Source organism: Chelon labrosus (genome assembly GCF_963514085.1).
Source record: "Chelon labrosus genome assembly, chromosome: 7".
NCBI classification, from domain to species: Eukaryota; Metazoa; Chordata; class Actinopteri; order Mugiliformes; family Mugilidae; genus Chelon; species Chelon labrosus.
The window spans coordinates 8,880,888-8,908,169 of NC_140343.1; the positions used below are offsets into that span (position 1 = coordinate 8,880,888).

General features: G+C 40.3%; 1 protein-coding gene across 1 annotated transcript; it reads left to right on the forward strand.

Moving 5' to 3' along the window:
• Positions 1-2,723: 2,723 nt before the first annotated feature.
• cfap144 (cilia and flagella associated protein 144) lies at positions 2,724-27,279 on the forward strand (the record flags this gene model as incomplete). The annotated part of the gene is made up of 4 exons (XM_084547905.1): positions 2,724-2,844; positions 26,160-26,219; positions 26,339-26,442; positions 27,171-27,279. The coding sequence occupies 4 exons, from the start codon at positions 2,724-2,726 to the stop codon at positions 27,264-27,266; spliced, it is 381 nt and encodes a 126-aa protein (XP_084404031.1). The 3' UTR covers positions 27,267-27,279.
• Positions 27,280-27,282: the final 3 nt, after the last annotated feature.

The following is a 27,282-nucleotide window of genomic DNA, read 5'->3' on the forward strand; positions in this document are numbered from 1 at the left end:
ATGCAGGTTGGCCATGGCTACGGCTTGATGCCACAGTGGAGATGATATCAACAGTACAGACCTTTCCCTTGTCTGGCTTCTTCAAAACTGTGAAGAAAAGAAAAGAATTATTGTGCTTGGGGCTCAAAATATGTGATAGGCTCATATTATTACATTACATTTCTGCAAAAGTTGAGTTGTTGTTATTTTGCATTTCTCAGGCCATCTTAATGTCCCCCTACCTAGCTGTTCGTCATCCTTTCCACCTCCTGACGCACGCTGCCTAGTGTACATCAAGGACAATGTCTTCGCCGTGTGCAGCAACTTGAAAGACAGAGTAAAGCTCACATTGGAGGCAGGCAAGATGTCTGATTTTGACATCTCAAATAGCAGTAAGAAGCCTCTTACACACTTTTACTTTTACACAGAGACGGTTATAGCAGACAACTGCAATCACTTTACTATTGTTTTCTCACCAGTATGAACTACAGACAGAGGTGGTCAAGACATGACATTCTTTACTTAAGTATAGGTGGAAAACATAAGACATAAGACATGTTTATTGATCCCACGTATGGGAAATTACCTTGTCACAGTAGCGCAGGAATTTGTCAAAAAACATATACAAAAACAGTGACGACTTCAACAGGGGAAAATTACCAGGGGGAAAAAAAACACAAGTACTAACTGACAAATATATACAAAACAACGCTTCGAAAAATATATAGAGAAATATAAAGACATTCTGTATATACAATGTGGTGGTGGAATAAACATTTGATCAGACATTTCATTCAGTCCTCATCTGTAATTGCTCATCCTGGGGGGGGGGGGGGGGATCCCCACAGGAATGAAGTGAAAACCGCACACCAGTGTTGCTGCAGGCGTCAGTGCCGCCTACTACACTACTGTGTCGTTGGTGATGAAGCCACCCCACCCCACCCCCTCCAACCAACAACCACCTGTGTCTGATAACACTGGACTCACTTCAGACTTCCCTTAATCACTCCTTTCTCAGCTGCCTGCTACAGCATTGTATCACCCCCAACAGTGCAAATGTAAAGAGCCACTTACACTTCATGTCTCACTCTTGCTGTATGTTGCTGTCTGTCTGACAGGTGCACACACAGGACAACTGAGCGCTACCAACACTTTGGCTGTCATAATCTGGGCCACTCAGTAGGTGGTGGCAGGGTAGGTGTAAATGAATGTCAGTCTCACACAGCAGTCTTGTTGAATGAAGTGACCTCAGCTGATTGTATTTTGTTGTTTTGTGTTGCATTTATATCAGTGAAGATGAGCACCTTTCTGTCTGCAAAACTGTACATAATGTTATGTCCCACGTGAGGTTGGAAAAGTAGTGTCAAGGGGAACTTTGGTTTCTGAGAAAAAGACATTGACAATGAAAAAAAAAGACAACGAATCACACGATTGAAACTACAGTGTACACAACGTTGCTTTAGCATGGTTCTTGTGTAGAGGAAGTTAAATTGGTCTATGGTTATCAGACTTACTTCCTTCTACTGGAATTTTCTGAATGTCTCTTTGGTGTTAACAGATCTGCCTGACTAAGCTGAACCAAGTAAGAAAACCAAAAATGTGGGTAATGTGGGTAGAATACTCACTTGCAAAATTGTGGGCACCCCTGCTGAACACGCTGACGGCCTGAAGATCACTGCCGTTCAATAATGTTTTTAGCCTGAGGTTTGTCTGAAATCTGTGGTCAGTGGCACTTTGTATGCTATGCCATTTCACTTTTTGACTTCACTTTGCACTTTACGCTATCTTTAACAGTCATAATCATTTTCAACAATTGATTCCTAATGGAGGAAATTCTTTCTCTGCATTTACCCATCTATTAGTTTGCACAATGGTGTGAACCTGTGAACCTTTCGGCCTTTATGCAGCCATTTGTGTGTCCAACAACTCTGCTGGAATAAAAATAAAAAAATCTTTAAAAAAAATTGTCTGTTTTTGAATTTTTTTGTCTTATTTCCAGCTAAATTAATGGGTTATTGTCCAAGAGCTCATTGAAGCAGACAGATAATGTTGTCCACTCCATCCTGAGATGAGCGTGTAGGATACTTGAGGCCTGCTCACTTGAGGATTGACATGTGCACCGGTCTCTTTGTTGGGGCAACCGGTATCAGGTATTGCTGTTGAGGGCAGCAGAACAGGGCAGTGCAGAAGACTCTGGAGCAGACAGAAAAAAGAGGGGAGGGGAAGGAATGAGAAATGCATGAAAAGGTTAAAACAAAGGCCACTGAAGAAGCCACTTAGATTAATGGTGCATTTATTTTTTATTTTTCAAGAACAATTATTACTCATTTCTGCTTCCTCACCTTGCATATGCCTATAACCTGACCTGAGTTAGTGAGAATCTTCACATTCATAAAAATGATCTGTTTAGTGCAAATTTCAGACAGATTGTGACTGATCTAACTGTATAGGACAAATAAGTAGCAAGTATCCTTTATTAGTCTGCTTCATTCGATATTATAGGGTTTATTCAGGGTCTGTATCTCTTCAATTGTGTGTTGTTGTTTTTTTAATTATATTGTTCAGTTGATCAACTCTGATCGCATGTCGCCATCGTGTGGTCGAGTCCCGCTGCTGCAGTGGCAGGTAGGAGTTGGCGTGTGTTTACCGTTGCTAGGTAACCTTCATGCTAGTCCCACGTAAATCGATAGACCCCCACTGAGGACGCTTTATCTTTCACCGGTGATCATTTTTTTTCCTTTGAAATGGCAGAAAGGGAGAAACTGGATTTGGTCCATCAGTGCGCAATTCACGCCGAGAGGGTCCGGAAAGAGCAGAGGCTCCAGAAACTCCACACGGAGTTCAGCATCAACCCGTTCAGGAAATGTGAGTAAGCTGTTCAGTTTTGATCATTCGCGTAGGCCACACTTAAAGAGAAACTGATTTAAAGCAGACTCTATGTCAAAAATGAATGTAGGCTACTTCAGCTGGGGCGTGCAAGAAGCCATGAATGACTCAAGGCCCCCGGTTCGGATCATCATCGGTAGCTATGCTATTAGGCGGTAAAGATCGTTTTGGTTATTTGCATTTGACTTTACTAGTAGGCTCACCTTACTTCCTTTTTACTTTTAAATCGCATAATAGCATAACTTACTTTGTTATGCTCTCTCTTTTAATTTGAAATCTGGAAGTGTTACGCTATGGTGGCTTAAGAGTAGTAATGCATAGCGTTTACTGTACAAAAACAGTATATGTCAGTGGCGGTTCTATGGAACTCAACAGATTTCCCATCCTCCAACGCTGTCACTCACGACCACTCCGTTAATTCAATTTGGGAGAGACCCAGAGGTGAACTGTGCCCCGCGCCCTCCTCCCCTTCCCCTTTCTCACACACAGCTTCTGTGCACGGCACCTTCTCAGCAAGCAGGGGCGCCAGGGGGTGCCAATTTGCCAATTCCCCACACAGTGATATGACAGAAAGTATGCACCTCGGGTCCGAGATGAATGTTGGGCGCGGCCTAATCGTATTTTATCAACCTCGGGTCCGAGAGGAAGGGGCGTGGCCTAATAGTATTTTATCAACAGTAAAAATCTCCATCGGAGGCTGGCTGGAGGTATGCCAACCTTCTCTTATCTGCCCAATCACCCAATCACGACACGTGCACTCCATGAATATGCGGACACGCATGCGTGAATAAATGGGCTACATATGCATTGAGGGGTTGACCTGCTCCACACACGGATTCTCTCCGAGTTGCTTCTCACCACTGCAACCCCGGTCTTGTCACCAGCAGCGCGAAGAGAAAGTTAAAGAAACAATTTTAAAAAACAAAGTGATTAGGTGAGTGAAAACTTTTTGTTATCATTTTCATTGTGCGTGTGTGTGTGTGTGTGTGTGTGTGTGTTTATTGCCATTCGTTGGGCACCGTTCAACGTTTCTTTTATTTGTCACGTTGCAAGATCCGATTATTTCAATCTATTAATACTTTAAATCGCAATGTCGTTTTCATCCTTGCTGCTCAATAGACCGTAGACCGTTTATTTTATATATTCTCTTGTCGTTCACGGACTGAACAACAGTTCAGTGCGCAGATTCGTTCCGTTTCGCGACAATCAAATGACAATTAAAAGCCTTGAATAATAGTAAATACTATATATTTTTTATAATTAATATAATTAAAAGGTTGTGGTCTATATGCGCCCGTCAGCCGCAGCGCGGAAGACGACGCTGCCACGTGTTTCTTGATTTGTACTCTATCGGCTGTGTTTGGTGCCCCGGGACAGTCACCCTCTTCTGCTGGCTGCATCTCGGTTCAGAATGGACGATACAGTTCCCATAGTTTGGGATCTGACTGTTAATATAGAAGATCTGTGTGATTTTGATCTTCTTTTCTGGAGCATCTGGGATTGTGTGACTGTAGATAAAGTCAAACGACCTGATTGTCATTTGTGTCCAAGTGCGAAAGGGTTCGTTTAAGCAGGCTGTTGTGGTGCGCACTTGACGCCGGAGATGCGCAACAGGTCCCGTTCAGACCTTGCATTAAACCCCCGTCGCGGTCAATCAGTTACCATCTTAAAGCCCATGGGAAAAAACCAATGATGTTTTCTGAGTGATCCCATCTCAGATTACGCATTTCTCGTAATCTGAGATCACTTCTCAAGAAAAGCCCCCCCTAAGTCATCGCTGTTCGTTAGCCATGAGAACCTTTCCAAGTGTCCCGTCCTCGTAGCTGTTCCGAACAGGAATGAATAATAAAAAAAAAAAAAAAAAAAAAAAAAAAAAAAAGGTATTTAATATGAGTATGGATCTGTCATCAAAAAACGGCATTGGCATGTTGTTGGTAATTAAACTGCACCTGCAACGGGGAAATTCTTGCGCGTAAGACTGAAACCAGAAAAAAAAAAAAAAAAACCAATGCATTGCCTATAGCCTAGGCTACTATCAGTTTAAAAAAAGTTGTGGGCTCTAAATATGTGATATAATAAATAACTGTGGAACATATTATTAAATTGTGTTAAACTGCATTACACATTACATTAATGCAAAAACTACATATGCATATATTTATAGCACAGGACTCTGTGCACGTGGCTTTATAATGTGTAGTTTTACTGGAGTTTTTTTCTGACTCAGAGCTGCTCTTTTTTCATTGTACGCTCAAAAAATAACTTTTTCACAAAGTCTACAGCCTGTTTGCTGTCAAGGGTGAAAACATAACAAAACAAATGGATGATATTGAAATCAAACTGTATTTCCCCAAAGAGGCAATGATCAACTGGTATTTGGCTTGCAAACATAAAAATTTCACTCTTTTGTGAAAAACTGACAACAAAATACAGCAAACTGCTTCAATTATTTTTTTAAAGTGCTAACAGAAAGATCACTGTACTTTGTACTTTTAGAGTCAGGCACTGGTGCAGTTGAACAGCAGACACAGATGCAGTCTATGCAGTCACACAGGACACTCTTGAGGTTGGACAATAACTCAGGACACTTCTGCAGTCACAAATTGCTGTGAAAAAAAGATCAAAAAGAGTAGTATGAGTCAGACATCACTGCACTGATGCAGACAAGCAGAAATATAGATAATGGTAAAATCATGTATAGTCAAAAAGCCCAGTTTCTCCATGTTCCATCTATCAAATCTCAAATATGATGAACAGCCCAATCAGTCTCAAAAAGAACAGTAGTTTGAATGAAAACTCAACAGCTCCAGTACAGAGTATCATTCAATGGATGTAAACAGAAGGATTAGCAGTAGAGATGCACCGATTACAATTTTCCCGGCCGATTCCGATTTCCGATTTTTCATTGAGTTTGACCTGCCGATACCGATTTTAGCCGATTCCGATTTCATTTTTTCTAACCACTTTACAACACACACAAAGATTTATTTTCTCTTCTTTAATAGAATATTAATATTATCTTTTCTTTAATAGAACATTTTTTTGAACAGATAATCGCCATCACTATAAAAATAGAACTATATAAATTACTCCTGGTGTGGGGAAAAAAATAAATAAATAAAAATAGGCCTATTTGTGGAAAAAAAATATGTAATATTTGAGTTACATAAAAGCTTTTTAATTGTTTTCTTCCTAATTGTCCTTGAAATAGTGGTCAAGAACCCCCCCACCCCAACACAAAAATGGTTTGGCCACTGATCAAAATTTGATGTTGCCGTTTGATTTGAAGTTCAGTACGCTCAAAATGTCCGGTCAGCATAAGTCCGGTGCTCAGAAAAGGAAAGAAAAGAGAAGAAGAGAAGAAAATAGAGGCCTTAAAGATTTTTCTTAACAAATATTTAAAAAAAGGTGGTGACGGTGAAGCTGGGAAGTGAACGTAGGTTAGAAACAGCGAAGCCAACGTTTACCAGCCTTGTAACGTAACCTAACAAGCTAGCTCTAATGTTAACGTCCATTAGCTTGTATAAAAGCCCGACACAACACGTTATCTTTGACAGAAACAGTTGAGTTTGGTAGAGAGAGAGATCCGGCTGCAGTCAGGTGACAGAGAGAGTGATGCGGGAGGGGCCCGCTGTCTCGGAGCGGAGGGACAGAGTCAGGCTACCGGTGAGATTAGAGAGAGAGGGTCACAGTGGAGCGCGCGGGGGGGGGGGGGGGGCAGACTGTCAGCTGGCCTGCGTGTGATCCTGATGTTGCGCGATGTAAATCATGCGGCGCCCGAGTTCATTTGACAGGCAAAAAATCGGCATATGTCAGACTGACCGGCCGGTCTCCGGTCATGGCCGATCACGTGAAAATCGGCCGATTCCGGTCACCAGCCGATAAATCGGTGCATCTCTAATTAGCAGACCAGAAACTGTTGCTGTCCTTAATTTTCTCAATGACTAATAAGTAGAGCGAAAAAGGTCTGCCAGAAAATAAAATAAAAACAAACCTGCAGTCAGTCACTGGTGCAGTTGGATGGCAGACACAGGTGCAGTCAGTGAGGACACACAAGACACTCTTAAGGTGAGATAATGACACAGATCACTTCTACAGTCACAAATTACTGTGAAAAAAAGAGATTAATCAATTAATGTCCATGAAGGTTAAATTAGCAAATAATCATTGACAGACCTGTAAACTCTCACGTAGTGGAAAATGTTTATGATAAGTTGGCACGCTGGTAGACAAACACACAGAGGAGAGAGAGCACAGAGGCCTAAAAGTAGAGGCAGAAGATGATGAGATCTAGGAGGGTGCAAGAGAAATGGGAAAAGTGTACAAGGGCTTAACATGCACTGCAAGTAGTAATTCTACATTGTAGCAATACTTGTTACAATTGAAATTTCACTGAAAATTTAACTCAAGTAAAAGTACAAAAGCAAGCAAGTTAGCATCAACATATACTCTAAAGTACTCATCATGCACAACGACCCATTTCAGAATAATATATATACTGGATTATAATTATTTAATGCATGTTAATGGAGCTAGTTTTCATTTACTGATTTATATTATATAGATATATTAATTACATACTGTTGAAAAGTAACAAGTAACTAAAACCATCAGACAAATGCAGTGGAGTAGAAAGTACAATATTTGCCTCTGAGATAAAAGTTAAGTAGAGGTATACAGCAACCAAAAACAGAAATACTCAGATTTGTTCTTAAGTACAGTACTTTTGTAAAGATCCATCTCTATAGATGGCACACTGCAGCCGGGCAAACAATTTATTATCGGTTATAAATACAACTGCTGTCCTCAGTGTAGCCTCAGTAGCAAAACCAGAAAAAACAAACTGAACACAAATGACTAACCATAAATAAGAGCTATGGCCAACTCACTGGGTGCTGGGCATTATTAAGACAAGCAAATTGAATAGCCTGACATTTCTAATAGAATCAACACTGAGTCTTGTGCACCTAGGGTGACCAGATGTCCCGCTTTGTGCGGGACAGTCACGCATTTTCATTACTTTTCACACGTCCTGCAAATTGAGACGTTGTCCCGCATTGTTATTGACAGTCAGACTCCATGCGTGTTTTATAATCTGGCATTTATCAAATAGCTGTTTGGAGAAAGCAGTGAGGGCTGTCATCAGGGGGCGGGGCGGGCTGTTTGATCATGTCAATCAAACTGAGACGCGGACGCAGGTTAAGGGCACGCCCACCAACAACAAACAATACAAATCAGATCAGAACGGCGAGAGACATGGAGGGAAGCACGACCCGTACGACTGAGAAGAGGAAATGCAGCTATAATAAAGACCGGGACACTATCTATCCCTGGGTGAAACCAGAGCAAGGAGAGTCTGGTAAAGTTTGCTGTGAAGTTTGCTTGAGTCATTTTTCCGTTTCACACGGAGGTGAATACGACGTGAAACGACACAGACGATGCGAGACAAAACGTGTTGCTCAACTTGGGAGCTTGGGAAAGTTGCATTTAAATAAGTTTATATATATATATATATATATATATATATATATATATATACATATATTATAAAATATATTTAAGTTTTCATTTGCAGGCTGTTATGTGCTACTGAATCAATCAGATGGCAAAGCATAGTAATGTTATAAGCAAAGGGGCAGAATAGAAATGTTTATTTTTTCTGTTAGTTCTTTTAGGGGACCTTGATGCACTGGTATCTCACATTGTCCCACACTGTCCCACACAAACGTAGCCTTTGTCCCACATCTGGTGAATTGGGATCTGGTCACCCTATGTGCACCACAAAGCCCTCCATCCCCCCTCTGGGTTCATATGGAGCCAGATCACTGACATTAAAAACTGGCAGTGAAAACAGAATTTGGCATTGATTAGATTTTTCAAATTTTATCTTCAATTCCAAAAGTTTTTATTACAATGCCAAATTCTGTTGTCAATGACAGTTTTTAATATCAGTGATCTGGTTCAGCTTATTCACTCTGAATGCATCATACAACCTGTCTCCTTGGCCTCTCTGTTCCACCCATTGACACCGCGCTCCCCAAACTTTTTTAACACTTGCAGACACATCGGAGATTATTGCCACAGACGACATAAAGTACTACTCACACAGGCCAAACTCTGAAGTCATCCGGAATATCCACCGTTAACGTTTTAGCATGTTAGCAAGATCCAGCATGCACCATCGTGGGTGCGTTTGATTTAGGTCACTTGAAGTGCTCGCAGGGTGTACTGGTAGGCCTACATTTAACATGTATATGGTAACGATGACACGACGGCACGCTAACCTTAACCGTAACCCATATGGACGCCATCCTTCATTTTAGTCTATTATTTCACTGTTGACGAGCTGCTAACCCTGGTCCGCGTGCACCCCAACCCCTCCACACACAGACACCTGACTCTCAACCAGCAAACGTTAACGTTGAACATGTGCGTTTTCCGTCAGCTGAGTGCAACGTCTCTTCTCTGGGGCTCTAAGGTAAAATTACCCATTCAAAAAAATAAAAACTCAAAAAACCACAAATTGACAAAACGACGTTACCATAATGACGGCAAATATAATTCGTTACTTCCACGCATGATGATTAGCTATAGCCATACACATGGTGACGGTCGGTATTTTAAGTCTGATTAAAAATAAATATCAAATACCCTTAAATAAAAAAATATGAAAATGGTGAACTAAAAGACTGTGTTTACAGTATTTTTGCATAACATTTCGTTTACATTCAGATGGACGATAATACAATTCTGCTTACCTTTTCCATGAACTCCCAGGTCTCTTCTCGCCTCGCGATAACTTCTCGCGATGACGTAGAAAAGTGATCGTCTCCGTTTATTTCAACGTGAATGAATCTAATAAATGCAAAGTCGTTGGATTTCATGCTGATTATGCGTGATTTAATCACGTTCATCTTGCAAACATGAAATTATTTCTTTCAAACTACATGTTACACTTTAGTAAATATAACGGTCAGACAATTTCCTTTTTTTTTTTGAGTGTACAAGTACTCAAATACCTTTTTATTGATGCACTTTATTGGAAAAAAAATGTAAAGCTCCTTTAAATGAACTTTAAATGATTTTTCTCCTTGTTCTTCTTTCTTCGGCAGTTCCTTCATTGTCTTAGGATGGCTTTGTTGTGCTTATTCGCCACCGTTGCACTTGCGTGGAACGCCACACTGCTGTATAGATCAGATCGTGATTCTGATAATTTGTGGTCGCGTCGCGACCTTAAAGTGGCGCTACCAGACTGCTCCTCATTATCACCTCCTGTAGGTGACTCCCGGTGCTTCGTGTGTGGGCAAGCGAATGTCTTCGCAGTTTGCAGCAACTTGCACATTAAGGACAGGAATTTGCTCATTATGGAGGCTGGCGTGACTCACGTGGCCATCTCAGAAAGCAGTAAGAAGCCTCTTACACACTTTTATTCCAGTAATGTGTCTCTTCACTACAGAGATGGTTACAGCAGCCAATAACTGTGCTGCTCTTTATCCAAAAGGCGTTTAAAAAAGGCAACTGGACTAAACGCTTTTTGGATATACCATGACCTGAATGATTGAAAACCTTCAGACATGTGCTGCTCTCTATTACTCTGTAATAAAAGGTCATCAAAGTGACTATTAGAGTTTGAATCTATTCTAAATCATTGTATAAATATGAATGTAAGCGTAAGTCTGTCATTTTTCAAGAAGATATATCACCTGTAGTTATTCTATGATCCATGACAACTAACCTTGGTCTGTTCTCTGTTGCAGATTGCCCACAGTTTCTCCCCCCTAACGGTAAGTGTCATTCCCTTTACTTCTGCAGAGTCCTCATACCAGTATGAACTTGACATCGGTGACAGCGTTGGTCCAGGAACTGAGATTCTGAATAGAACCGCACAAGAATAAGAACTGAGAAAAGCAAGGAGCAAAAGTCTCAAACAAATGATCTGTGACATCTACATAGAGCAGTGTTTCTCAATGAGGGAGTCATCCAGGGAATGTCTGTGAACGCTATGAGAAATCTCGGCCCAGAGCACCTCGACGTCCCCCTTTTAGAAATGTGTTAAGAGGTGTTGAGGCCCCCGTTGTAAAGAAAAAACAAAACAGCATTCTAGAAATTAAAACTTTGTGTATTAATTAGTCATGACCTTAATATTTAATACTGTTATTTTTAATAATACAAAGGGACTCCATCCATCGCTGGTGATGACCAGACTACTTAGCCTTTTGCTAAGAAGGTTAGGGTTAGAGTCCATGTAATTTATTCCATTTAGTCTGCAGTTAAAAATGCAAACATTTACCAAGACTCAAGTGGGACTCACAGCTGATTATCCGCATTCATTCATTCCAATTACAAGTTGGTTTAGTTGATTATTCTAAACTGGAATGCGTGGATGTGAGTATGAATTGTCTCTCTGTGTTAGCTCTGTGATAAACTGGCGGCTGTGATTCCCCACCTCTGGCCCCATGACAGCTGGGAGTTACCCTCTAGGGTCTAGAGGAGAGTGGGTGGAAATTAAAATCAGACCAAATCACTTGTTTCTGAGAATTATGGACCCACTTCAGATTTCCCCCACACTGGTCATCACTCCTTTCTCATCTGCTGCAGCCTTAACACCTTCATCACTTCCAACAGCCTAAGCTTGCGAGCTACTTTTACAATGACCAAGTCAAAGTCTACCCGTATATATATATATTCTTTAAGAAAGACGGTAGTCTTGAGTTGTTGCCGCTGAACTGAGAGCATGTTGCAACTATAAAGTAAAAATAAATAAAGATGAACGTTTGTCTTGCTGTTTGTTTTGGAGTTGCAATGGATAATAATAATAATATATACCCACACTACCTTTGCAATCTACCGTGATGAGCTAATAAGCACCCCTGATTTAGATAAAAGACACAACCTCCACAGAACGTATTTTACATTTTGTGCCTCACTCTTATTGTCTCCTCTGTCTGACAGGTGCACACTCAGGACAGCTGAGCATTACCAGTGCTTTTGGGATGTTTCTCTTCTCTGTGGCCGTCATGATCTGTGTCGCTCAGTAGATGGGTAGGTGTTTGACATTAATGGAAGTTTTGGAGGTGGTCTGGTTATAACATTGATTATAAAAATCAAAGTAAAAGCAATTCAATTCACTACACCAATCAGCCACAATATAATGACCACTGAGAAGTAAAAAACGTTGACTCTGTTGACAATACAACGTACTTGTGGATGTTCCTTAGACATGTACCACCCACCTAGACCAGACCAGGCACCCCCACACCATAGCAATGACACTCCTTGATGACAGCAGCCATCCCTGGCAGGGATTGTTTAGGACAAACTAAAAAAACACAAAGAACAGCACAAGGTGTTGACCTGGCCTCCAAATTCACTACAACCCAAACTGATGAAATATCTGTGGGATGCACTGGAACAGGCCTGATCCACAGTTGCCCCTCTCTTCCCCTCAAAGGCCCCCCACTAACAACATTCTGTTGCCAGACACCACAGGACACCCTCAGAAGGCCCATGTCCATTCTCTGAAGAGTCACAACTGTTTTGAAGGCACAAGGGAGACTTACACAATATTAGGAAGGTGGTCATAATGTTATGCCTAATTGGTATATGTTTCTTGTCCACAGTAATAATGAAAGGAGAAGTAAGGATATTTGTTGAATTTCATTCAGACTTCACTAAATTCATTTCTGAATGTCTCTTCTTTGTTCACAGATCTGCACAAAGTGTGAAACATTGGCCCAAGAAGTTGATGTTGACATGTTTTAGCAGAGAAGACCATTTCTTATGAGGGGCCGTTAGGGACATTATTCAGAATTAGCCTCTCACATACACACGTCAAACGCAAAACTCTTACACACACACGTCAAACGCTCTAACATACACACGTCAAACGCTCTCACATACAAACGTCAAATGCAAAACACTCACATAAACACATCAAACGCTCTCACATTAACACGTCAAACGCTCTCACGTATACATGTCAAAATGCTCTCACATATACATGTCAAAATGCTCTCGCATTAACATGTCAAACGCTCTCGCATTAACATGTCAAACGCTCTCGCATTTATACGTCAAATGCTCTCACATTTATACGTCAAACACTCTCACATATACATGTCAAAATGCTCTCACATTTATACATCAAATGCTCTCACATATACATGTCAAAATGCTCTCACATATACATGTCAAAATGCTCTCACATTAACATGTCATACGCTCTCACATTTACATGTCAAACGCTCTCACATTTATACGTCAAATGCTCTCACAAATACATGTCAAAATGCTCTCACATTAACATGTCAAAATGCTCTCACATATACATGTCAAATGCTCTCACATTTATATGTCAAAATTGAATAAAAACGGAAGGCGTTTGAGTAGAAAAAGAAGGCGTTTGAGTAGAAAAGGAAGTTGTTTGAGTAAAAGCGGAAGTCGGGTGAAAGCGCGAAACAGACGCAAAACGGGTTAACTAACTGAAACTGTATTGGTGGTTTGCAGTCACGTGATTCTAATGACGAATTTCAGACGGAAGTGTCTTGTAGGCAGGATATCGGCAGGACAACGGCAGGAAAATGCTCAAGTTTTGTGTAGTATATGGCTGTACTAACTGGGGAAAACAAAAAAGCTGTCTTTAAAATTCCCAAAGTGGTAACCCACAAAGGGGATCAATTTAAAAAACTGACCAAAAATGGCGACGGACTTGACTGAAAAACCTCTTTGGTCCATGTCTTCGGTCAGAGAGTTATTCTATGTTATTAGAATTATTTCAAATCTGTTTTTCACAGTGACATGCACAGTGATACTATTAAGTAACAAACAACTGACAGACTGCTTTGTTTACGTTGCTGAGAACCTAATTTAGGTGTGCATCTGCTTTCTGAACTTACTCTTGAACACCAGACAGTCCTCTATGATACGATATATCACACATTGCCAGTTTACCACAGAAACTAAAGTCAAAATAAGCTAATATCTCACTGGAAACAAACAATAGTGTTCTCACAATAGCTCTGCTGTCACATTGTCATGTTCAAACAACTGGACAAATTACTAAAGCAGGGGTAAAGGTGGCCTAATTTTGAATGTTTACATGTTGATTTTGTGTTAATTTATTATGACTTACCCAACCAATACAATTGCAATGTGCTGTAACAACTTCTCCGTTGTCCTTAGCCACGACCCACGTTTTCAACGGTCTCAGTAGACCTCTGACAATGGTTGACCTAGAAACATTAGGTAGAAACCAGTTAGCTACAGTTAGCCAGCTAGCTTGTAGCCTGGTGCCAGTGGTGCATTCATGTAACATTACATTAAAGTTTTAACAGCAATGTAAAGAGAGTGAATTACATTTACTCACCCGGGCAAAAATAAGCCAGGAGTCATTCAGTGGTGCTTTGGATCCGAGGCCGCTGACCCAATCACTTGTATGCCTTCATTTGGCTAACGGTGTAGTCAGAGGTCGGGAGGATGAATAATTTGTGATGTCGATGGCCTCCATACGAGGCAAGTCCCACAACAGGTACGAAAAATCACCTTTAGTGTGTATGGGTCATATCCTACATATTTTTCTACTTCTTCATAATACCTGTTACATGCAGGCTCACCCTACTCGAGTTTCCATCATTTCTAATTACCGTTCTCCACTTCCTGCCCCCATCTGAAATTTGCGCATCATTGGAATCACGTGACTGCAAACCACCAATACAGTTGCAGTTAGTTAACCCATTTTGCGTCTGTTTCGCGCTTTCACCCGACTTCCGCTTTTACTCGAACGTTTCTACTCAAACGCCTTCCTTTTCTACTCAAACGCCTTCCGTTTTTATTCAATTTTGACATATAAATGTGAGAGCATTTGACATGTATATGTGAGAGCATTTTGACATGTATATGTGAGAGCATTTTGACATGTACAGTACTGTGCAAAAGTTTTAGGCAGGTGTGAAAAAATGCTGTAAACTAAGAATGCTTTCAAAAATATAAATAGTGATTGTTTATTTTTATCAATTTACACAATGCAAAGTGAGCGAACAAAGGAAAAACCTAAATCACATCAATATTTGGTGTGACCACCCTTTGCCTTCAAGACAGCATCAATTCTTCTACAGTCCCTGACAAAAGTCTTGTCACTTATCCATTTTGTAGAAACAACAGTTTATAACCTGACTTTTAATTAATCCATTGGTTTTAGAAATGGCTCATATGAAAGCTAAAACCCTCCCAAATTATGTTTGATATACTAAAATAAATTTGCTTCACTGAAGAAAGATTGATCATTTAATGAACACAGAAAGGTCAGATTTTGGCAAGACAAAAGTTTTGTCGCCTACAGAAAGTAATGTGAAAATTGAACAAATCATTTACTTCAAACACAAAAATATGATGCATAACATCAGTGAATGAAGTACTGGTGCTGTGAGATCCATATTTAATATCTTGTATGACTTCCATGAGCTTGAAGGACTGCATCCATGCGGTTCGACAATGATTCATACAATTTATTGATGAAGTCATCAGGAATAGCAAAGAAAGCAGTCTTACATGCCTCCCAGAGTTCATCAAGATGCTTTGGTTTCGTCTTCCATGCTTCCTCTTTCATTCTTCCCCAGACATGCTCAATGATGTTCATGTCTGGTGACTGGGCTGGCCAGTCCTGGAGCACCTTGAGCTTCTTCGCCTTGAGGAACTTTGATGTAGAGATGGAAGTATGCGATGGAGCACCATCCTGCTGCAAAATTTGACCCCTTTTATGGTTGGGAATGTAAGAGGTAGCTAATACTTCTTGATATTTTACGCTATTGATATTGCCTTCCACCCTGCAAATCTCTCGCACACCCCCATACTGGATGTAACCCCAGACCATGATTTTTCCGCCACCAAATTTAACTGTTTTCTGGGTGAATCTCGGATCCATGCGAGCTCCAGTAGGTCTCCTGCAATATTTGCGGTGGCTGTGATGTAATTCAACCGAAGATTCATCTGAGAAATCCACCTTCTGCCACTTTTCCAGCGTCCATCCTTTTAGCAGGCTGTGGGCCTTGGCAAATGCCACACGTTTTTTTAATTGCCTTTTGTTTAGTGCTGGTGTCTGGGCACTGATTCTACCATGGAGGCCATTTCGAGACAGAATTCTACAAACTGTTCTGGTTGACACGGGGACTTGAGGTGACAAGGCCTGGTGGAGCTCTGCTGCAGTGGAAAAGGGGCTGGCCTTGGATTTTCGAGCCAACAAACGGTCCTCCCGAGCAGTTGTCTTGCGGGGTCTGCCGGACCTGGGCTTGTCAAAAACATCTCCAGTCTCTTCAAATCTTTTTCTTATTCTTTGAGGCTGTAATCTAGGATTGGGTGCATCATATGACAATCGACAAGACTTTTGTCTTTGCAAAAACTGACTCAGTGGGCTTTACCAAGCTGTGAACGTTAGAATGCTTTTCAGCAGTTTTGTTTGGCACCAAAACATTATTTCAAAAGCTGTTGGGATTGTAATTAGCCATTGCTTGTAAAACAAATTGATAATACATATATTTGAGGGGCACTTAGGGTCAACTTGTACCCAAGCGACAAGACTTTTGTCTTGCCAAAATCTGACCTTTCTGTGTTCATTAAATGATCAATCTTTCTTCAGTGAAGCAAATTTATTTTAGTATATCAAACAAAATTTGGGAGGGTTTTAGCTTTCAAATGAGCCATTTCTAAAACCAATGGATTAATTAAAAGTCAGGTTATAAACTGTTGTTTCTACAAAATGGATAAGTGACAAGACTTTTGTCAGGGACTGTAGGTACACTTGCACACAGTTTTTGAAGGAACTCAGCTGGTAGGTTGTTCCAAACATCTTGGAGAACTAACCACAGATCTTCTGTGGATGTAGGCTTCCTCACATCCTTCTGTCTCTTCATGTAATCCCAGACACACTCGATGATGTTGAGATCAGGGCTCTGTGGGGGCCATGCCATCACTTCCAGGACATCTTGTTCTTCTTTACGCTGAAGATAGTTCTTAATGACCTTGGCTGTATGTTTGGGGTCGTTGTCCTGCTGCAGAATAAATTTGGGGCCAATCATACGCCTCCCTGATGGTATTGCATGATGGATAAGTATCTGCCTGTATTTCTCAGCATTGAGGGTACCATTAATCCTCACCAAATCTCCAACTCCATTTGCAGAAATGCAGCCCCAAACTTGCAAGGAACCTCCACCATGCTTCACTGTTGCCTGCAGACACTCATTATTGTACCGCTCTCTAGCCCTTCGGCGAACAAACTGCCTTCTGCTACAGCCAGATATTTCAAATTTTGACTCATCAGTCCAGAGCACCTGTTGCCATTTTTCTGCACCCCAGTTCCTATGTTTTTGTGCATAGTTGAGTCGCTTGGCCTTGTTACCATGTCGGAGGTATGGCTTTTTGGCTGCAACTCTTCCATGAAGACCACTTCTGGCCAGACTTCTCCGGACAGTAGATGGGTGTACCTGGGTCCCACTGGTTCCTGCCAGTTCTGAGCTGATGCCACTGCTGGACATCTTCCGATTTCGAAGGGAAATAAGCTTGATGTATTTTTCATCTGCTGCACTAAGTTTCCTTGGCCGGCCACTGCGTCTACGATCCTCAACGTTGCCCGTTTCTTTGTGCTTCTTAAAAAGAGCTTGAACAGCACATCTGGAAACACCTGTCTGCTTTGAAATATTTGTCTGGGAGAGGCCTTGCTGATGCAGTATAACTACCTTGTGTCTCATTGCTGTGCTCAGTCTTGCCATAGTATGACCTGTGACATTAAACTGTCTTCCACAACCTCACCTTGGTAGCAGAATTTGGCTGTTCCTCACCCAGTTCTGAGCCTCCTACACAGCTGTTTCTGTTTCAGTTAATGACTGTGCTTTATCCTACATGTGACATTGATGAGCATTAGCACCTGTCTGGTATAATTGGTTGATCATACACCGACTACAATCCTACAAAATCCCCGACTTTTTGCAAGTGTACCTATACGAATTGATGCTGGTTTGAAGGCAAAGGGTAGTAACACCAAATATTGATGTGATTTAGGTTTTTCCTTTGTTCGCTCACTTTGCAATAAACAATCACTATTTATATTTTTGAAAGCATTCTTAGTTTACAGCATTTTTTCACACCTGCCTAAAACTTTTGCACAGTACTGTATATGTGAGACCATTTGACGTATAAATGTGAGAGCGTTTGACATGTTAATGTGAGAGCGTTTGACATGTTAATGTGAGAGCATTTTGACATGTATATGTGAGAGCATTTTGACATGTATATGTGAGAGCATTTGACGTATAAATGTGAGAGCGTTTGACATGTTAATGTGAGAGTGTTTGACATGTATATGTGAGAGCATTTGACGTATAAATGTGAGAGTGTTTGACATGTATATGTGAGAGCATTTTGACGTTAATGTGAGAGAATTTGATGTATAAATGTGAGAGCGTTTGACATGTTAATGTGAGAGCATTTTGACATGTATATGTAAGAGCATTTTGACATGTATATGTGATAGCATTTGACATATAAATGTGAGAGCGTTTGACATGTTAATGTGAGAGCGTTTGACATGTTAATGTGAGAGCATTTTGACGTGTGTAAGAGTTTTGCGTTTGACGTGTGTATGTGAGAGTATGTTTTGCGTTTGATGTGTGTATGTACACATACACACATACAGAGTGTGTATGTGTATGTAATTTCTGAACATGCCTATTCATATATAGGCATGTTTATTTTTGAACTACTGTATTTACCTTCTACCTCACTTGTATTGTTTGACCTTTTTTTAAATGTAATCATGCGTGCTGGATACCGTATTGTCCACCGGATCAATAAAGTATCCTACACTATTTTACACTGCAACACAACTTTATTGGAAATGATTGAATGATTAAAAATAAGAGACGTTGCTTCATTTCAGTGAAAAGCAGTAGTGGAGTCTCCATGTTGATATGGCTGTTTGGAAATATATTGTTAGAAAGGCCACACCTGTGCGCATGCGCCAGTTAGAACATTCCCATTTATTAGTGTACCATAAAAAGTTAGATGCAGCAGTGACTTGGTAGAAGAAACCTTTGTGTGCTTTTTGTGCGTAATTGCCCAAAATAAGTAAGTAACCCTGTACAAATACTAAGTGTTAAGTCTGTTTTTACTGTAGTATTTAAGCGAAACTTGCTTCTAGTTTCCTGTGTTCTGACCAACACACTGGGGAGACACCCATATTCATCATTACATAAAGTCCAACTTCAACAACCTAAGCCATGCGGATAGAACATACATGTTTCACTATCATGATTATTTACGTTGTAGATTCTCCCTGAAGGCATCAACAAAAAAAGTGAAATAACTCCAAATATGTAGTAAAGAGGTTGAGTTGGAGTGCTGCCTGGAGAGCCGAAACGCGTCGAAGTGGTCTTTTAAGTATGACTTGCCCATAAAATAAAGGCATTTTAACTTTCTCATTGGATGAGTGCCTAGGTTTTTTCTATTTTTTTAACTCCAAATATGATTCATAGTTTAGATTCTTCAAAATAGCCACCCTTTGCTTTGATTACTGCTTTGTGTCTTGCCATTCTCTCAATGAGCTTCATGAGGTAGTCACCTGAAATGGTTTCCCCAACAGTCTTGAAGGAGTTCCCAGAGATGATTGTTGGCCCTATTGCCTTCACTCTGCGGTCCATCTCATCCCAAACCATCTCGACTGGGTTTAGGTCAGGTGACTGTGGAGGCCAAGTCATCTGGCGCAGCACTCCATCATTCTCCTTCTTGGTCAAATAGCCCTTACACAACCTGGAGGTGTGTTTGGGGTCATTGTCCTGTTGAAAAAATAAATGATTCAATTTTGAATAAATCCCCAACAGTGTCACCAGCAAAGCACCCCCACACCATCACACCTCCTCCTCCATGCTTCATGTTTGGAACCATTCATGTAGAGACCGTCCGTTCACCTTTTCTGCGTCGCCAACCAAAGATCTCAAATTTTGACTCATCAGACCAAAGCACAGATTTCCACTGGTCTAATGGCCATTCCTAGGGTTTCGTGGCCCAAACAAATCTCTTCTGGTCGTTGCTTTTCCTTAGTAGTGGTTTTCTAGCAGCTATTTGGCCATAAAGGTCTGACTGGCACAGTCTCCCTTGAACAGTTGATGTAGAGATGTGCCTGCTACTAGAACTCGGTGTGCCATCGATCTGGGCTCTAATCTGAGGTGCTGTTAACTTGCGGTTTCTGAGGCTAGTGACTCGGACAAACTTATCCTCTGCAGTGGAGGTGACTCTTGGTCTTCCTTTCCTGGGACGGTCCCCGTGTGAGGCAGTGTTGACGTAGCGCTTGATGGTTTTTGCAGTTGCACCTGGGGACACATTAAAAGTTTTTGCAGTTTTCCGAACTGACTGACCTTTAGCTCTTAAAGTAATGACGGGACTGTCGTTTCTCTTTACTTAGCTGTAGGGGTGGAAAAAGTACCACAAAAATTACTTTACTTAAGTAAAAGTACTGGTATAAAAATCTACTCAAGTAAAAGTAAAAAGTATCTCATTTAAAATGTACTCAGAGTAAAAATTACAGGTGTATAATCTCTCCCCATGCAATAAAAAAGTACAATAACATACACAAAGCTCAAACTCACTTTTTTATTAAAGAAAACACACAGATCACAGATAGATCCAGATTACAGTTCCTCTTTAAAGGTCCTTTCTTCTCTAAAAGCAGGTTGTTCAAACACAGCAAATGGATGAAGGCCCACAGATGAAGTTAATCAACAAGCACAAGCCACCCACGGCCACCAAGTCAGATATTTTTGCTTGCTTGCTTGCTTGGGGTTTTTCTGGTTCCATCCTGCCACGAGGTCAGCGTAGACTTTCATCTTTGATGGATGTTTCCTCTGTGAATAAAAGAACAAACATCATCGTATAAATAATCAATACTGTACAATGTTTTTATTAAACATTCAGTTAAAATATTTTTATATTAATAGATTGGTTCATATTTCACATATGTCACATTCAGTTATGTTCATAATAATAGCAGTGTGTTTAAAAAGGTGAGTAAACCTCAAAATTCTTCAAATAAATTGTATTTTAATGAACACAAATGCATTGGGGACACTGCACATTCCATAAAGCAAGAAAATTGGAAAAAGTAATTGAACTTGATAATATGTTACAGAAAGTCAAGAAATATAATGTTCAAAAAAATATCAGTGTTGACATCTTTCTTTATAAACTCAAAAATGTACTGTATAAACTAAGAGATGCTTGAAGATTCAACTTTCCTGAGAATCATAAACTAATATTTAGTTGCATAACCACAGTTTCTGAGAACTGCTTCACATCTGTGGTACATGGAGTCGACCAACTTCTGGCACCGGTCAACAGGTATTGTAGCCCAGGACAATTGTACTACGTTCCACAATTCCTCTGCATTTCTTTGTTTTGCCTCATGAACAGCATTTTTTATGTCAGCCCACAAGTTTTCTATGGGTTAAGGTGCGGGGATTGTGCTGGCCACTCCATTACTTGAATTTTGTTTGTCTGGAACCATGATTTTGCTCGCTTGCTGGTGTGTTTGGGGTCATTGTCTTGTTGAAACACTCATTTCAAGGGCATTTCCTCTTCAGCATATGGCAACATGACTTCTTCTAGTATTCTGATGTACTTAAACTGATCCATGATCCCTGTTACGCGATAAATAGGACCAACACCATAGTACAAGAAACACCCCCATATCATGACGCTTGCACCACCATGCTTCACCGTCTTCACTGTGTACTGTGGCTTGAATTCAGTGTTTGCAGGATGTCTGACAAACTGTCTGTGGCCCTTAGACCCAAAAATAACAATGTTACTCTCATCAGTCCACAAAATATTATGCCATTTCTTTTTAGGCCAGTCAATGTGTTTTTTGGCAAATTGTAACCGCTTCAGCACATGTATTTTTTTTATTTTTTAAACAATGGTACTTTGCGGGGGTTTCTTGCTGGTAGCTTGGCCTCACATAGACGTCGTCTGATTGTTACAGTACTCACAGGCAACCTTAGATCTTCTCTGATCCATTCGAATAGTCGTTTTTCTTTTTCTTCCTCGTCTTTCTGGTTTTGGCTGCCATTTTAAAGCTTTTGATATCATTTTAGCTGAACAGCCCATCATTTTCTGCACTTCTTTATAGGTTTTCCCCTCTTTTATTAATTTCTTAATCAAAGAATGCTCTTCTTCTGAACAGTGTCTTGAACGACCCATTTTACTCTGTTTTTCAAGGACAAATGCACAGCCAGCATATGCAGCGTCAGTTGCCTTGATCCTTAAATAAGGGCCACCTGTTTAACACCTATTTTTTTTCACATAATCAATGACCTCACTAATTGAATAGGCACTGCTATTTTTTTGAACATGCCCCTTTCAGTAAATGATTCAGTTTCACAGAATCAGCAGCATGCACGTCATGCCTGTTGGTTTTGTATACCTTTACTAAACCTTCTAAAAACTTAATTGCAGTGTAGAAGTTGAAATTCTAACAAAAACAGTGATTTATCTTGCTAGTGGTGTGGGACTGCTATTATTTTGAACACAACTGTAAGTGACATGTAGAAAGAGTAGACTATATCATGGATAGGTCACTGGCAGACTTTAAGTGTGGTCCCAGATCACATTGTTTTATCCTGCATATAAGATTACTGAATGAAAAACATTCACCAATATATCAATCAATCAACTTGTATATATATCCAAATCACAACAACAGTCATCTCAAGGCACTTTACACAGAGCAGGTCTAGACCATACTCTTTAATTTAATTGTAAAGAGACCCAATATTAGAACAACACTAGAAGATTTTAGCCAAAACTTAATAACTTTTTGGTGCATTTTCCAATGTGTTAATACACTCATAAGCAATTTTAAACGCATATCATAGCAATATTTGCATAATTTTGTGTGAAATTAAGGAATGAGTCAAATTTGATTGTTTAAAATGAAGCATACTAGCTTACCAAATTAGCTAACGTTAACTAGCACTATAAAGCTGACTGCTAACAGCATACCATGATAGAGTAAAGTTATTAATTGCATGGATCCATGGTCATGTTATTTAGCTTCACGCACGGGACTAGTTTTACCTGGGGACGTCATGTGATTCAGAAACGACCCTACGTCTGTGTTTCATGTGGCGCATTCGCAGAGATTAAGCAAACTCTATGTTTTAGGCCTACTCTAATTTACTATGCATATTTATGTCTCTGCTACTTTCCGCTTCTCTCCACTGCATGTCAGAGGACATTTTACACATTTTGACAGCTTTAGTTACTTTGCGAATTCTAACTAGCCTATAAATAAAAAAAATATAACTTTCTCCCGCTGCCCAGACTTTGATTTACAGCACATCCTTCATAATTCTTAAATGTATGGAAGCCCATTTCCGCCACTTGATGAAAAAAAAATATGAGACACAAAGTCATAATTATGAGATAATAAGTCAAAATTATGAGATACTAAATCGAAATTATGAGATAGCTAAATCGAAATTATGAGATACTAAATCGAAATTATGAGATTCTAAGTCATAATTATGAGATACTAAGTCGAAATTATGAGATACTAAGTCCAAATTATGAGATACTAAGTCATAATTATGAGATACTAAGTCATAATTATGAGATACTAAGTCGAAATTATGAGATAGCTAAGTCATAATTATGAGATACTAAGTCGAAATTATGAGATACTAAGTCATAATTATGAGATACTAAGTCATAATTATGAGATACTAAGTCGAAATTATGAGATAGCTAAGTCATAATTATGAGATAGCTAAGTCATAATTATGAGATACTAAGTCGAAATTATGAGATAGCTAAATCGAAATTATGAGATACTAAGTCATAATTATGAGATAGCTAAGTCATAATTATGAGATACTAAGTCATAATTATGAGATAGCTAAGTCATAATTATGAGATACTAAGTCAAAATTATGAGATACACTCTTGCTGTGTCTTAAAGTCATACTACATTTTGATGTGATGGGGTTTGTGTGAATCATCCCGAACAACATTGTGTGATCCACTGATTTATCACTTAGGCCACTTACTTATTATGACAGGAGCTGGACCGATTCACACAAACCCCATCACATCAAAATGTAGTATGACTTTAAGACACAGCAAGAGTGTATCTCATAATTTTGACTTACCGTAAATCCTCTAATACAGGCCCGGGCCTTTATTTTACTCAAGCGCATCGCGGTCCAGGCCTTTATTGGAAGGAGGCCAGAATTAGAGGCAGGCCTCAGTTTCTATTTGAGCAAAACGAACTACCAGTAGAATGAATAAAAACAAGATTTTGTGTCTATTTGAACCTATAAAATACTAGGTTCATTTATTGAAAACGTACAGTTACCATAACATGGTATGCATACAGAACATTAACAACAAATGAGCGGCGCGACGCGGTCGGGGCGCACTGAGGACAGTCCGCAGCCGGTCGGCAGTCGCGCCGGGAGCGAGGGGGCCCCGTCCCTCCCCGCAGGGAGAGAGGGCGCAGTGAGCACTGATTCCACGACCACAGGGAAGCGGCGAGGTGAGATGCGGGAGGTCGCTGTAAAGCTCGCGGCCGGAGCCGGCGAGCCACCTTCGCCCCGAGCACTTCCAGGCCGACCCAGAGCCGGTCGCGGCGCACCGCCACGGAGGAAATGCGCCCGGCGGGGGCCGGCCGACGCCGGGGAGAGGTCCCGCACACCGTGCCGCCGAAATCCTGACCCGCCGAGATGGTTCTAATAATAGCCCCAGCCACTATTAGAGACCGCCCTTTATTTACCTCCGCTGACAGCGACCGGCCAATGTTGGAGACCCGGCCGCTAATGGAATACAGGCCAATATTAGAGGATTTACGGTAGCTATCTCATAATTATGACTTAGCTATCTCATAATTATGACTTAGCTATCTCATAATTTCGACTTAGTATCTCATAATTTCGACTTAGTATCTCATAATTATGACTTAGCTATCTCATAATTTTGACTTAGTATCTCATAATTTTGACTTGGTATCTCATAATTATGACTTAGCTATCTCATAATTTTGACTTAGTATCTCATAATTTTGACTTAGTATCTCACAATTATGACTTAGCTATCTCATAATTTTGACTTAGTATCTCATAATTTTGACTTAGTATCTCATAATTATGACTTAGCTATCTCATAATTTTGACTTAGTATCTCATAATTTTGACTTAGTATCTCATAATTATGACTTAGCTATCTCATAATCTTGACTTAGTATCTCATAATTTTGACTTAGTATCTCATAATTATGACTTAGCTATCTCATAATTTTGACTTAGTATCTCATAATTATGACTTAGTATCTCATAATTATGACTTAGCTATCTCATAATTTTTTTTCATCAAGTGGCGGAAATGGGCTTCCATATTAAATGACGACAGGCAGAAAAAAAAAACCAAACGAATCAAACAAAAGTCTTGAAAAAGTAAAAACACTCCCCAAAATCACAGAGACGCTGATTCGCACTGGATTAGTATTATCACAGGACTGTGTTACGTGAAATAGGGTAGGTCATTTGCGGTGTAATTTTTACTTTACAAATTACGGACATGGTCGATTCGCACGGGATTAAGATCACAGACGACCTCCGCTATTATTACAAATTACCGGTGCCCAGGTAAAACTAGTCCCGTGCGAATAGGGCTTGCCTTTACCTGTATGCTTGCGCAGGTTGGAAGCCGAGTTTTTGTAGGTGGATTGCTGCGTCTCTTTTGGCATACAAAGTTTACATTGCATGATGAAATTGGTCTCATTCGCGAACTTGAGCTCAAAGAAGTCCCCTAAGTATGACCAGGGATTGGACTCACGTTCTCCGTGCGTGTCTCTGTCCCAAATTCGACCCTTCTCCATCAATACATTGTCTCCGTCACCTTTTAGCTAACGCTGCAGTTGTCCCCCATTAAGAAGAAATTCCTCAAATGAACCCTGACAAGGGAAACCTATGAAGTGGAAACCATTTCAGGTGACCACATGATGAAGCTCATCTAGAGAAGTCCAAGGATTTGCAAAGGGTGGCTACTTTGAGGACTCTAACGTCTATATGAATATGAATCATATTTGGAGTTATTTCACAATTTTTTGTGTTTACTACATCATTCCATAGGTGTTCATATAGTTTTGATACCTTCACTGAGAATCTACAATGTAAATAGTCATGAAAATAAACACTTTTGACTGGTAGTATACATCTACATCTATCTATCTATATTATTCATTTTATTTTTCCTTTTAGTGCATGTCCTGCCAGACAAACCCCTTTGTAGAAAACCAACAGAAGAAATTCCAGAGGACTGTAAGTTTTGTCCTTTTCTTCTGTTTATCATTTAAAGACCCCAACCCTAACTAAATCAATCCTCTGGTCCCAGGGGGTGAAGATATTACACATAGTGACTGACCGTCTCTATTTTGCAGCGGAATTCATCAAGGCTTACCGCAAGGCCCAGGAGGAACCCACCAAGAAATACTCAGCGCCACTCACCGAGAGTCAGGAGATAGGCTGGATGTCAACTCCGCTGGTGAGGAGAGCCCTGAGGATTCACTGTATTTAGCAATCAGTCAGATATGTGTATCTATGACAGATGTATGTTTATCTTGCTGTTCTCTTCTCTCTTTCTTCTGTCTGTACCCGGCTGGCCTTAGGCACATGGGTCCCTCCACATGAGCTGGGTTCTGCTCAAGGTTTCTTCCTGTTAAAAGGGAGTTTCTTTCTTGCCACTGTCACCTTCAGGCTTTCTCTGGGGATTTCAGGCAGGGTTTTGTAAAGCTTCTTGAGACTTGTTAGACGCTATATAAATAAAACTGAGTTGAATTGAAAAGAGAGCTTGCACACCAACTGGATGCGTTCAAGCACATTTCCTGGTTCTGAACTGTGGTTAATCTGCCCATAACCCATCTTAGCATGGAAAAAATGGTATACAGTAAAGGACTTTGTGGGGGAATGGTATCAAGCATGTCAACGAATTTACAAGAAAACCTCACTACTCAATGGCCCATAAATCACTGTAGTGGAAACTAACTCAGACTAACTCATAACATGACCTGAGTCATCAGGCCCTGTGTACAAGTTCAAGTTACCTGAAATGCACCCACGAATTCATGCTCATTCAGTTGCACACAGCAGTTGCACACAGCAAAGGCTGCCATTTTCTGACCTTTGCAATATTCCTTTTAAAAAAGAAAAGGAAAAACCATCAAGTTTCTTAAATTCTAACTCTGTATTTGTTTTTTGTTTTCACCCTGCCAGGTCCCATCGAACCGAAATGACCCAAGATTCAACTTCTTCCGGGCCACCACGGATGTTACCAAAAACAGAGAGTTTGCCCGACGGGCTTCAAATTAAACCACAGAAAGCATGA